Genomic DNA, 14,326 nt, shown 5'->3' with positions numbered 1-14,326 from the left:
TAAAATTAGGTTACTTCCTAATTTTAAGTAGAAAACTTGACTCACACTCCTGATACATGTATTCCTTTTTTTGTTCTAATTAAGACTTTTAAGCTAAGAAAAAAGTTAGTAAGTCCAAGAAAATTTCTTACTTGCAAACAAAGCCACCTGTTCAGCTGCAGTACTAAATGAATCAATCAGGAAAAAAACTACATATACTATTACGCTATGTTTAAAGTCCTGTAAATTGTTGAAACATCCCCAAACTGAGTTTTCAGAGCCCAGATAAGAGAGGTTAAAAGACTACAGCAATCAACAACAGGTGAGTATAGCAATAGAAACATTAAATTCGAAAGCTACCACAGGAGCTCCAGATTGAAGACAACAGGAAAACCAGACTAAAATAGATCGTATAAACTTTTTATCAGGAAGTATAACCCTGTCGGGTTGCAAGTTAAACAGACCAGAAGTTATGAATAAAAAAAAGGCATGTGATTCACCTATTTAAATAAATGGTTTAAGACACCCATCTTTAAACAAGAACAATGTCCCAATTTCATCGCCGACATCATTAAAATTATTGATCCGTTTCACAGACTGAACAGAAATTATTGAAATTATTGCACTGGGCTCATAAATCACCATTTCTTATTCACTGCAGTGCTCATGACTTAAAATTAACAAAGCCTTATTAAGAGCAGCGGTTGCTGAGGCTTCTTTTATTAATCAAACTCAGAATAATTCACTAGTTGTTCCCATAATTTCAGTCTCCATCCCACTCTTGCTCTTATGGAGAGCATGATTGATGGCCATCTCACCGTTAAGTGCCCTTCATGATGATCGGGGAAATGTATGAATAAATACTCGGTGGCTACCAACTGCATTATGGAGTCACCCAGGAATTCCATCCTCTGGTTGTGGCCTCTGAAAAATGAGACATCAATGCAGCAAAATCAATAAGCACTCAGGGAGAAAAAAACCAAAACCAGCATGCACACACAAATTAAAATAAAGAGTGAACTGAAAGTGAGCCTTGCTCATTTCTGAACACATTTAAGACAATTTTCCAGTGTTAATCAGGTGAGATGAAAACAGTTCATTACTGTTGTAACACCAACTTTCAGGCAAAAAGCAGATGAGGATAGATACACACAAACACAATCATTAGATCACAGATCTGGGACTAATTCAAGGAGAAGAGCAGTTGATATCAAATTTTTAACAGGATAAGGTCTCTATTTGAAACTTCTGGTAAGAAAGTGAACTAATGAATGCAACAACTTCAACAGAGAAAAAGGTCTGTCCATTCACAAGAAAGAAAAGGATCGGGGTTTAACTCACACAAGATCCTGGAGTGGGTAACCACTGATATGAAGTTTAACAAGGGCAAGTGCTAGATTCTGCACTTCGGACAGGGCAAGCCTGGTTGTGTGTATAGACTAGGGAATGAGGTTGGAGAGCAGCCTGGTCAATGGCAAGCTGAATATGAGTCAGCAGTGCCCTGGCAGCCAGGAGGGTATCAGGCTGTGCCCTCTGTGTCCCGGGGGCATCAGGCAAAGCATGGCCAGCCGGTCGAGGGAGGTGATTCTCCTGCTCTGCTCTGCACTGGGGCTGCCTCACCTTGATTATTGTGTGCAGTTTTTTGCACAAAACAATATTGTGCGAAGGGTCTGGAGGGGAAGCTGTAGGAGGGGTGGCTGAGGTTACTTGGTCTGTTCAGCCTGGAGAGGAGGAGACTGAGAGGAGACCTCATTCTGGTCCACAATATCCTCATGAGGGGAAGCAGATGGGCAGGTACTGATCTCTTCACTCTAGTGACCAGTGACAGGACTCAAGGAAACAGCATGAAGCTGAGTCAGAGGAAATTTAGTTTGGATCAGGAAAAGGTTTTTCACCCAGAGGGTGCTTGAGCACTGGAAAAAGATCCCCAGGGAAGTGGTCACAGCACCAACCCTGTCTGAGTTTAAAAAGCATTTGAACGATGTTCTCAGGTACATGGTGTGATTTTTGGGATGTCCTGTGCAGAGCTAGGAGTTGCACTCGATGATCCTAATGGGTCCCTTTCAACTCAACATATCCTATGATTCTATGATACTGTTTCCTTGAAACAGTATCTTTGCTTACAACAGAAGAGGGTTGCACTCGGACCAAAAAGCATGATTTTACTTCCTTCCTCTGTCCAAATGTACCTCCAGGTATGTTTTGTTACTGCCTCAGGAGTGATGTGCAAATATCAGTGATGCAGAAAACTCAAGATAAACATCAGGATCCAACATCTTCTATAGTCTTTCCCAAGGTAACCACTACTGACTATTGTCAGAGATGGAATACTGAGCCAGGGAGGCTTGTGAACATAGCTGCTCTATTCGCTTCCAGAAAACAGATATAACATAGTTTGTTTACAAATAAGGAATCTGGGATATATAATGGAAGGGACAACAACAACAGAGTTATGTAAGGACTCTTGCTATGTACTCACAGAGTCAGATGGTTAAAGCCTACTGTCCTCAGAGTGAACGCACGTGCTAGAAGCCGAACGTGAGTGAAGATGACTCCAATTGCCTCTTCAAACTCCGTAAGCTTTTGAAGAACTGGAGAGGTCTCAATGAGTTGCCTGTCAGTATTGGACTCCTGCAGCTGCAAGAAAAATGAAGTGAGAGTAATGATAAACTGACACTGCTGCAGAACTTTTCAGAGAAAAGCAAGCCTTCTGTAAATCAAGGGCAAAGAATACAATGGACAAGTTGTTCCATGGACAGCTGAACCAAGAAAACCAGGCTTCCTCTGCTTTTTGGTCTTGGGTAACTACCACGCAAAGAAGACGTGAGCTCAGATGTATGCTTTTTTAACAGCTGAGGCATTTAAACACATCACTTACATGTCTCTATGTGTGGATAGCATGGAATACTTAGTTTCACAAAACATGTACAATTGTACACGTCTGCATTTTACAGTATTATCATATTATTTGTAACTGAGCAAAAGATTCAAAAATTATTAGAATAGGGCTGGCAGACTGACAGCTTGTCAAGAGAGACAAAACCCAAATCAATTTCTCCCACTTTCCTTTAGTATAAAAAATCAAGAATAAATACTTTGTATATGAAATTCAAAAGGGCACAATAACACAACAAAATTAAAATTATTGCTTTGGGTCAGTATCTTTTGTTATCACTTTCTTGTCTGATGTCCTTGAGATGTGGTGACAGGTTTAAATGCCTTTGTGGAGCTGGGAAAGGGCTTAAGCATTTCCTCCAGCCACTCTGGGCATCTCTTTTGTATAGTAATGCCTTACAGGAGGAATCATCCAGAAGAGGATGCCAAAAGCGGTATTCACATCATTTTTGGTTTGTTGTCTGTCCATATTCTATTAATTGATTACATTCAAAATTGTCTTTGTTCTTAAACAGTAGTGAGCTTTTGGCTCACATTTTCATAGAACTACATATCCTTGCACAAAAATCTCACACTTGGGTGATAACGGTCAGTTCAGACTATTGCATGTGGAACTGAGACTGCTTTTTTCTTCCTCAGGCACAGCCCTTTCTAGTTACCTACACAGAATTTTGTCTGCTCTTTTAACTCCACAGTTAGTCACTCTTGCGTTCTCACAACTGGACTGAAATTCTTCAGTATGCTGTTGTCCCTGCTACCCTGAAGAATTTGGTATTGTTAATGAACTGCCACCTCACTGCTCATCCTCTTCCCTAAGCTGCTGATGTGAACAGCCTGTACTCCAGCAAAGATCTCTACAGAAATCTGCCAGTGATCACCATCTCTTGTAAAATGCAATCATTTCCTTCCTGTTCTCCATTTCTTACGTTTCAGTCATTCCTTTAAATCTTGTAAGGACTGACGGTATTCACTGGGGCTGCATTTTTATCGCTTTAAAAAAAAAACACAACATTTTTAAAAGCCTTTCCTGAGTGTCTTTCTAACAGCTTCTCAGTAAATCCAGCAGACAGTATCATCTGCATTATTACATGCGTTTTGTCTCCTATTCATTTGGAGGTAGGACTTGTCTTCACATGTCTTTAGAAAGAGTCCATAAATATCCATGTGACCACTAATTATTTTCTCATTACCATTTCTACAGACCTGGCTACTGCCAAATAACAGGGTTACAGATCTTCAGTTGTGTGCATCTTACCCAGAGCTTTTTTTTTTTTTAACTGGGATCTCATTTGGTGTACTTTTAAAATGCAGTTTTTCAGGCTAGCTGTGCCCAAAGGCCAACCTGAGCAGTCTGTGTTTAACCTACTGGCAAAACCACCTAGGATGTTTTTTGGGACGTGGAAGAAAATTTTCATCATACAACTTAAGGTAGTAGCAAGAAATTACAAGCTTCACACACTCACTCTCTCCAATCTCTAAGTCTTTGTGAAAGCAGAGACTAAAAGGTTAAAATAAAGTAAGAGAAAAGAAAGAAATTCACAGTAAGAAAAATCTTCTTGGGAATTTGTGCCACCGTGCAGGATAGCTGGTGGAGTCTCAAAAGTTTATCTTCCCATTAAGAGTTTTTTCTATTTACACTTAGAAAGAGATGGTTGTAAAAAACACATTTGTTGTTGGTTTGTTGCTGAAGACTTTGGCTATGTACCCATTGCTGTTCTTGCAGCACTCCTGCACACTCCTGTTTCCAGTGAAGACAAGGAGCTACAGTGCAAAGAGGCTCTGAGACTTGATCTAGGTCTGCCCCAAAACTGAGTCATGGAAAAAGGACTAGGAAACCATTGTCCCAACTTCCAGCCTCATAAACTGACAACTTGTGAAGTTGTATCCTTCAATATATGGAGAATAAGTTAGCCTTCAGACACCTTCACAATTTTAGTGCTTATTTGGTATTAAAGTTACTGGCATCACTGAAACAACCCTAATATCATTGCACACACACAAACACACACATATACATCAAAAACAGAATCAAATTAAAACTCTTATTCCACTCAACTAATGTGCCTTCCTACTATTAAGGTTTCAGTCCTAACTTCAGGTTAAGAAAATACGTACACAGCGTTTGCACCCTTTTTCCCCAACTTTGAGAAGACGAATAAGAAGCTGTCAAAATGTTATCTCTCACTGGATTTATTTTATAGGCACAGTTATATAACAAATGTGAGTCAAGGAAAAGCGAATGATTAATCCTCAGAGAGACAGAGACTAATTTATTAAAAAAAACCACAAAACCCCCATATCTCAAACCAAACACAAAGGCAAACATATATATATATTCCTTTGGCTACTTTTTAGCACAATTTCTGAGACGCCATCACAATGGAAACCTACAGAAAAGCATCCCTAAAAATAAAAGAGAGCTATGAAATTTATTATAGAAAGGGATACACTTACTTGAAGTGGGTGTAGTGGATAATTAAGCCATACATCCCGCAGGTCCTGCAAACATTGAAAGATGTCTTTAATGCTCAAGGGAGTCATTTAACAAATTCCACAGTACTAAATAAAATGTCATTACTTGAAATACTGAACTATTTCAGATGCTGACTCTGCTTATTGCAAATTCAATAGTGCTGGCAAACTAATTTTTAAAATCGTGTATTTGCTGTTCAAACTGCCTGTAGTTCTCCCAATTAGCTTGTGACAAAGAGGTGGAAAAATCCTTGAAACATATAAAACATGGTTAAAGGAAGAAAAAGATTTGTTTAAGCCTCAGGACTAACTTTATTTGCAAGTACTCCTCAGTATCAAGTTTGATTTCAACAAGGGCAAGGACTGAAAAAGAAAAAGAAAACCACTTATTTTCTATTTCTTATAGGCTTCCTTCACTACAGCCACTGAGCAGGAAATAAACACTGAGTTACAATAAGCTTCAAAATACTTCTATTTCTAATAAGCTTTGTCGTTTCAGACTCAGAGGAAGGAGAATTCTGTACAGTTCATCTGCTCACTGCTGCCACACGTTGTCCTCAGCAGTATGTATTTTCCTTCACCATTATAAGGTATATATTTGCACTAAAAATCATCTAAGATACAGTATGCAAGAACAGATCAGACTTGAATTATGCAATTGGGTAGATGCTGGATGAAATGCCCTCTTTTTGTTTTTCCCCAAGCTTTTAGGGGTGGGATGATGCAACCGATGAAACAGGAATAGTTGCTCTACATGTGCATCATTCCTCAAAGTCTGCCAGCTGGATCCACAGTACCTATTTCTGTTGTTAGAGCAGCCCTTTGAATTGAAGCCTGTAGGTTTCCCATGCCACTCACTCTTCCCTAATTCAGCCATTCAACTTGCAGCACACCAGAGGAAGCACCATAATTTTTTTGCACGAACCAGTAGAGCTTGCTGTCCTAAACACATTATATTTTATTCAATCTCCAGGAACTACGCACAACACATGTAGTATTCCTGTTCATTTGTGATCCTCAAGTAAAACAATGGACAAGAAAGCACGTCTTAAGTTATTTTTAAAATGGAAATCAAATCATATAAATACCTTTTCATCGAAGAGCAAACGTCCAAATAATTGCTTTGCCTCTTCTAGGCTCCCCTCTAGATAAACAGCTCCTACATGAGGGGACCAATATGCCAAAGGTCAATAATGCAATTAGTATTTAGAAAATTACTAAGCACAGGAAAGTCAAAGATCTTTGCCTTCTTCATCTCTAACACATTTATTTTTAAACGCATGCTTTCTGTAGCAATACCTATTTTAGAGAAATTTAAAGCACGTTAAACACCAACATAAATCAATTGTCATAAAATGCACAGAAAAACCTGAAATAATTATATCAGTGATAGAAAATGATACATCCAAAGAGCAAAGTTTAAACAAACTAGCCCAGAAGCAATACATTTCTAAAAGTACTTTCCAGTAAACAGCTAACTATACAATATATTCACATAGGGAAACCCATGAAATATGTTTCAATAGCTAGCAAATAATTGCATTTATTCTGTACTTCCAGCAACATTATATTCTGCATATAAATGATGTATCAGGAATATTACAAACCTCAAGGCCTTCTCAATATCACAATAAGACACTGTGATACAACAATACATTGGAAACTGCACCTTTGCATCTCTCACTTTTTGGAGAGTATGGTATTTATTTATTTATTTATTTTAAACTTCACATACAGCCCTCACTAGCCCCCTCCACATGCCTGTCAGTAACAAGCTCTGCAAAACTTGTGCTATCATGTTATATTTCTGGGTGTACTCCATACACTCTGTATCTCCACAAGCACTTCATAAATTCAGTATCAACATTTTGTCCTTCGATATTCTTTACAGTAGGGTTTCTAAAAATCTCCAGCTTGTTCTTGCAAGCATATCTGCATAAAAGTAAATGGAACACACAGTTATCTCAAGAACACAGAGAAAAGGAGTCCATGTTCCCATACACAGGAAGACTGCCTTGCTGTCCTTCCCTCCCTCTTTCCTTTTAATTCCTCACTAGGTCAACTACTTTCTTTGGACTCTTACAGTTTGGGGTTTACAAGACTATCTCGCAGAGGTATATTAGGAGAGCACAGAATTTCAAACGTGTCCTAGGCAGCCTGCTTATACTTCTCATTTTTATTTTTGTCACAGGGAATAAGCACCAGACTTTGTAAAAGAGTCTCAAGTAGGAGCTTCAGACCCCACATACACTTCTATAAATCCTTAACAAGCTCCCAGATTTTAGCTGTAGCCCTAGCAAAATCTTATTGCTCAATTACCTTTCCGAAAAACTTTGTATTAGAGGTTAAACAGCAAGCCTGCTCTCTCAGCACATCTCAATGCTTGCCAAATAATTCTCATCACTATATCCTAGACAAGCTGAAGCCTATGAACAAAGACACAGATACATATCTAGTGTTCCTCTTCTGTTTGTTTTTTATTTTTAAATTAAAGATCAAAGCATTCATGGAAAGTAAAATAGAGTTAAAAAGAAAATTCTTATTTCTTGATAAGAGGAAACACAATCTGGCCCAAGGCAGAATGCACAGAACTGTTGACATCTAAGCCAACTATGATCTATTTTTCAAAGCAGGACAAAATGCTTTAGGAGCTTGTGTAGTATACAAAGACCTGGATCAGGGTTAAACCATGTCCATAGCTAATATCCTGTACAGTACATTTGGATGAATATGAAGTCAAACCAGTAAGATTTAGCTTGCTTTGTGTACTCAAACAAGTTCATAAAAATATGCTATTTAAAACAGAGCTTGTGTAGCCAATGAGACTTCTGTCTTACTGCCTGTTTATTCGGTAACTGTGGTCAGGTCCTGATTTCTTCTCCAGCATAAATCTATGGACTAGTGCAGCCAGTCACTAATCAGCATCTTAGTGTCCAACCGCAAATTTGACACAACTGTCCTTCACCCTCAGCTAGAGGGTTTTGGTAGCTTTATTACACCAGCTATGGCATGTTGCCGTGCTTTTTATTTGTAAGAAAAATGCAAAGACTAAAAAATATTTACTTGGTAAATGTCACATTTAATTCACGGAAGGCTAGCAGGGCACAGAGGAAGTAGGCTGGTGACTTGATTGGGAGTGCCTTCTGCATTCAGAAAGCAAGCTGCAGTTTAAAATTCAGGGCTCAGGTTGCAGATCTGTTCAAATACTTTTGGAAGCAGTGAACCTGCCCTTCTTCTGCCAGGCCACGGTGACTGAACTGCTCCCCTCAGACCAGGGGCAGGTGGCAGGCCATGGTGGGCATGAGAGGTGAAGTTCGGCAGTGGCAGACTCAAGTGCTGCGCCACAACAGTATGAAACAGCTCCAACTTCAGTGTGTGAGAGGCAGGACAAAGAAGGTGAGATTTTCATTGTAATACTACGCACTCGTGTTTTAATGCGGTATATGTGCAGGAGATGGGAAGAGACAAAGAAGATGCAAGAAGCTTTATCACTGCCTACTCATACTAGCACTACTCGACAGACTCACATCTCCTCCATCACAGTCAACATGGCACATAGACACACATAAAACATAACTGTCTGCACACACAAACACTTTACCTATTAGGGCTTCAAAGCAGTTGGCCATGGCATGACGGAGATCTGATTCCCTGCAAAGGTCTGGACCATGAGCATAAAGCATAAATCGTTCTAGTTCCAGTTTCTGCAGAATACGAGAAAATAGTTAAAACCACTAAACCTCAATTACACTGTTATCATGCAGCAACTAAGTTTGAACTGTGAGGGAACTGTGGACCTTTTCTCCATAGTTTCAGTTCAAACACAGGTTCAAATTTCCTATTATTTTATTAAAGGCAAGCAACTACAGTGTGATACCATGGAAAAACTACGAATTATCAAATCAGATTGTCAAAGGAAGCAAGATCAAAACATGTTATTGGTAAGTTTTAGGAATGAATTCAAGAGAAGGGCTGAGAGTGTGGCAGAAAAACAGCCTGATAGTGGCCGGATGGTGTAACATGCTGTGCTTCTTGCTGGTAGTTTGCCCTTGTATGATTAGCCTTCAGAAATGCCAAAGGTACATTCAAAAGAAGAGGAGTTAACACTGAGGAAAAATATTTTGCCAACAAGAACAGTGAGAAATACGAAATCTGGTAGACACAATCCATTGAACATATGGCTTTTTCCTCTAAGACTGTCAACAGGTGGTAGTAACAAAAGCCTCTGGGCACTGCAAGCAGAAGGTTGATATTATAATGCACAGTGCCACCTAGCTTCCTTCTTCCCTTCAAATGTGCATCATTAATATTCATCTGTTGCCTGAACTACAGTTCTGCTTGCCAGTCAGAATCCCAGGTAGTGAGTCAGATATCTTCTATAATATACGATAATTCTGCTATAGAAATGTGAGCAAGAGCTACTAGATTCTCTTTCTATATTCATCTTTTTGACACAAAACCATTATTGGGAGTTTTACAGAGATGTGCGCATCTTGCAAAGTTTGTATGAGAACAGGTTCTTCCCAACTGGGTGTAAGTTTCTACTGATTAATTTCTCATTAACTTTCAACTTCATCCTCATGGATTATATTTAAGAGGTAAAGTTGGAGACTAAGTTGTTTGAGGTGCATTGTGTAGATGTGTTTCAGTTGGAAAAAAGTTTTCCACTATTCACTGCTCCAGAACACAGTGAATTACCCCTTACAATGATCCATCACACTTTATAATGCATGGTGAGCGTTCTGTAGAGTCAACATAAGAGTAGAGCAATAATTGTCTTATATCAAATTTAAACTTCTTATATCATTTGTTCATGTTGACAGGTATTGTTTGTGTGTTAGTGCATCTCCCCTACCTCCAATGTCTTACACATTTTCAGATCTTGCATACAGCCTTTTTTGCATAGGTTTTCGCTTCTCATTTTTTGACCACAATACATTTCAGATTCTTTTTAAAATTTCTGCTACAACGTCCCTTAAAAGCTACAGAAACTGTTTGATCCTCAATTAAAACAGCATTCCACAAGCTCAAGAAAATTGAGAAGCTGAGAATTATATTAAGTAAACTGAATGCAACATAACACTGCAGTGGATGAAACCAGGAACATCATATAAGACACATGAAACTTGGTATATGCAGATATCTGATATTTACAGTTGTATCTAATATAATTACAATTTTTAAAATGTTGCAATAAAAATTTTCAAAAATTGTCCATGTACAGTGGTAAAGGCTGTGAACAGACCTTAAGAATATATGATGCAGGTTTAAAAATAGTATCATGAATTCAAATGTCAGGCACCTCAATATCACATTTGTAAACAAAACTATGATTTGAAATTATTCAATGCTTACCTAAATCAGTAAAGAAAGCTTTGGAGAAAAATGACTGTGTTCACTCCCTAGCCTATACCTCTCCTGAGAGCTGAGCAAAAAGATGACGTTAGAAATCATGGGTTTTTTTGGCAAAATCTCAAGATCGGATATGTTGTTTAAGTTACTGCGTGATTACAGACAGGGAAGATTAAAAGAGCAACTTGAAAACTATCAGTAGTACAAAGTGGATGTGTGTGTGCGTGTGTAGCTTAACCAATCGCACCAGTAAGTCTGTTTAAAAAAAAAAAAAAAGCTAACAAAATCAAGAATGAATAAGGGAATACCTATCCATGAATAGAGACTTTCTATATGATAGTACCACACCTCAGTATCATACAGAAATATAAGAAGTTCTGTCATTCACAGAATTAAATGAAATAAAATTTTGAGGCATCTCAACTTTTACCATGAGATAACAGAACTCTTCTCCAAAAGCATTTCTAACATATTTCGTTTTGACAGTTCACAGTGAATCTGAAAATGACTGCATAGATTACGGAGCAGATATAGTGACTTTTTCCCCCATTTTCTCTACCACCTGCTGCCATGTTCTCCCTACATATTCTATCAGAAAGTCCTCTTTAAAACATCGAGTTTGTTTCTTTTCCTTCACAAAATTTCTACTATCAGCTTCATTACCTATGCAAATTAAAGGTAAATATAGACATACCTTCAACATGAGCTAGAAACTTACCCTTCTGCCTGCAAAAATTCCTATTCCCAAAAACATGTTTTGGAGAAAACACTAAATCCTACTTTATCTTTAAAATCTACTTTCAAACTGAAAAGAGTTCCTGTATTCCAAATCTTGTACAAAATACAGTAAAGAAACTGATGTTCAAAGCAGACAGATCCCTCAAGAAGCAATCCACACACCAATAGTATTCTAAACACGGGTGTCAAGTACAGAGACACATAAAACTGTACCTTAGCCAGCATGGCCAGGTGTTGGTTCTGTACGATGGCAGTGCGGTACGTAGCTAATCCTCCTTCCTCCAGAGTGGGAAACAGGTAGTATAAGTGGACACTGGCAAAACAAAAAACAAATCAGATGCTGTCAGCATTTGATTAAAGATGAACCACATACACCTCTACACAACTGTGACCTTCCCTCAGACCCTAGCTGATAAAATGGGTCCCTTCCCAAGGTGGAAATTCACCCTGAAGTAAGGTGAAGAAACAATGCCCAATGCTATTTGATGGGTTAGCACTGCCAGGAGGGGTGGAAGAGTGCTGTGTCTCTACTGGGCAGCACATAATATCTAAATCCCTGCCATGACCTCCAGTTCCCTCATCTGAGGTTTCTATCTATCAGCAGCGGTGGGTTCAGCAAGGTTGACACCTAGAGGATGCTGAGGAGTAAAGCACAAAGGAACCCTCAGACTTGAGAAACTCCACACTGCAGGTCGGTGCTTTCAGTGCTGCTGCTAATTCAGGCCAGACCAACAGCATAAGTTTCTTAGAGTACTTTTAAGAGATGTTAATGGAGACAAAGAACATAACTCAACAACTCGTATTTACCAAATGTATGAAGTCATTAATGCCACAGAGGAAAAAAGAGTAAAAATCACAGGTTTTCAGAAACTTTTAATGGTATTTCTCATCATGCAAGTAAGATAATTCATAGAACTGAAACAAAACACCTTCATATTCCACGTTGAAAAAAAGTTAACACATAGAGGGCTTTCAACATCCCACAATTAAAGCAGTGTATGGCTCTAATTATTACAATATTTTATTAACTTGGTACACAGGGAGGAAAATGCAGACGGATAAAGATTATTTAAGACAAAAACTGCTTTATAAAACTTAGAGACAACCTAATCAAGCATCATAATTCACAACAGCAGATACCTAAAGCCAAAAGAGGCAGAAAAAAAAAATCTGACTTAAATAGGTGCTTACATGTTCTATTGAACTGAAATGGAGCTCGTTTTTTTTCTGAATAGAGACTAAAGTTAGCTCAGAAAGTGAACTGATGGTTGATGAACAATGACAATGAAAAATGCAAGACATTTTAATCAGCAAGTCTTCCATTTTATCAACGTGTACTGCTGCAAGAGGGAAAAGGCCATGAGTTTTAAGGGCAGTGGAGACCTTTACAGGTTAATAGTTTTTAATATCAAGTAGCTAATGGCTAGTAGAGGCTAGCAGAGAATAGAGACAACAAAGGCAGTTTTGTAGTTCAAATAACAACCTGGTTTAAAGAGTAGTTCACTAGTAAACAAGACTACTCCCCTATTAAAACAGTAGAACAAAGCAGCTGAAAATGTATTATAATCTTTATTTAGTGCAACCTACATGCCTGCCTCTGCTACTCAGGTAAGATAGACCAATGGAGATAACAGGTAATATCCCTGTATTATTAACTGATTTCAGAATACTCAGACCAGAACTGAAGCAACCTCTGATGAATCTGGCTTTTTTTCATTACTTCTAAATAAATGACATTTGCACTCAACTATTTTATTTACATACAGATTTTATGGAAGCTACAGCCCTAATAACTAGAAATAAAAGAACACATTCAATATTACCAATAAATGTTTCTCCCTTGCAACTAGAGAAAAAGGATCTATGGAAACAAAATGGCATGCTAAGAAAAATATCTCTTTTTCGAAAAGGGTACAAAGTTCAACTTGTCTGTAGCTGACTAATCTCTAACCCAAATCAACTTGAAATCGCACTCCATGAAACATAAAGTCTAGCTTTTAATTTTGTAATCTTTCTTGTTTTATCATCAGCACTGAAGGAATTTTCAACAGTTGTGTGCAGATGTGCAAGTCTAAATATCAGGTAGGACTGTAAACATACACAGTCATAAAGTAGACACTGAAAAGCTTAATAAACCCAACAGTATGATAATACTATACAAAGGTGAGAACTACTAGAGAATTCCCCATTTACCTTGTTAAGAACTCCACGACAGCATCTCCCAGAAATTCTAAACGCTCATTGTGGTTAATCCTGAAAAAGACATTTTATGGTTTACTATCAGCTAGTAACACATGCTGGTTATTTTCACAATACAATTAAATTAGCAAAAATCAGAGTTGATTGCTAATTAGCCATGACAGTCATTCTGGCAGCCTCTCCCACCCTCTCCGGGTTACTGTCCTTTCCAAAAACAACTATATGAATCGTGAAACTCAGAACTGACATCACCATCTTTGAAATTTCCTTATGTTCCATTCTGAGCTATTGACAGAGCTTCACAAATGGAGAAAGAAACAGTACCACTGACTGGCCCTGAGGTCGGGTTTCTTTGTCCATCAGAGGGCACCAGGGGATTGAAACAAACACCCTGTCCTCAACCTTGTGGATGCAACTAGGCAGCTGTACCTAATTAACATCAACACCTGCAGGGTGGGATGACTGCAACAGATTGTTGGTGTGGCAGAGCTGTGAGGCAGTAAGTACTTTCAGTTTTCATAGCACCTTTAAATGCCTTGTTTCCTGTAAGCTCATAAGAAAAAATGGCTGTACAAGAAGATGCATCCAAAGATGCCATTAAAAGCTAGTAGCATCTTTTATTTCCTGTGTTCTCTTCTATCATTGCTCCTGATTTGCTTTTGTCTTGCATAAAGTTTCATTTCCTCCAAGC

The 14,326-nt window shown here is 38.3% G+C and overlaps 1 protein-coding gene across 2 annotated transcripts in view; it reads right to left on the bottom strand.

Moving 5' to 3' along the window:
- The window catches only part of DROSHA (drosha ribonuclease III), a 70,583-nt gene that overhangs the window by 13,115 nt on the left and 43,142 nt on the right, over window positions 1–14,326 (bottom strand). For both annotated transcript variants that reach the window (XM_051799382.1, XM_051799381.1), the window contains 7 exons: window positions 13,630–13,689; window positions 11,650–11,749; window positions 8,948–9,050; window positions 6,435–6,505; window positions 5,329–5,373; window positions 2,459–2,616; window positions 798–903 (listed from right to left, as the gene is read on the bottom strand). In XM_051799382.1, coding sequence (XP_051655342.1) covers window positions 798–903; window positions 2,459–2,616; window positions 5,329–5,373; window positions 6,435–6,505; window positions 8,948–9,050; window positions 11,650–11,749; window positions 13,630–13,689 — 643 coding nt within the window. The remainder of the gene's footprint in view (window positions 1–797; window positions 904–2,458; window positions 2,617–5,328; window positions 5,374–6,434; window positions 6,506–8,947; window positions 9,051–11,649; window positions 11,750–13,629; window positions 13,690–14,326) is intronic.

Source organism: Manacus candei, unplaced genomic scaffold (assembly GCF_025592945.1).
Source record: "Manacus candei isolate 608988 ecotype Guabito, Panama unplaced genomic scaffold, ASM2559294v1 h1tg000049l, whole genome shotgun sequence".
Lineage (NCBI taxonomy): Eukaryota > Metazoa > Chordata > Aves > Passeriformes > Pipridae > Manacus > Manacus candei.
The sequence above is the reverse complement of the archived record's forward strand: the minus strand, read 5'-3'. Positions and strand labels throughout refer to the sequence as shown.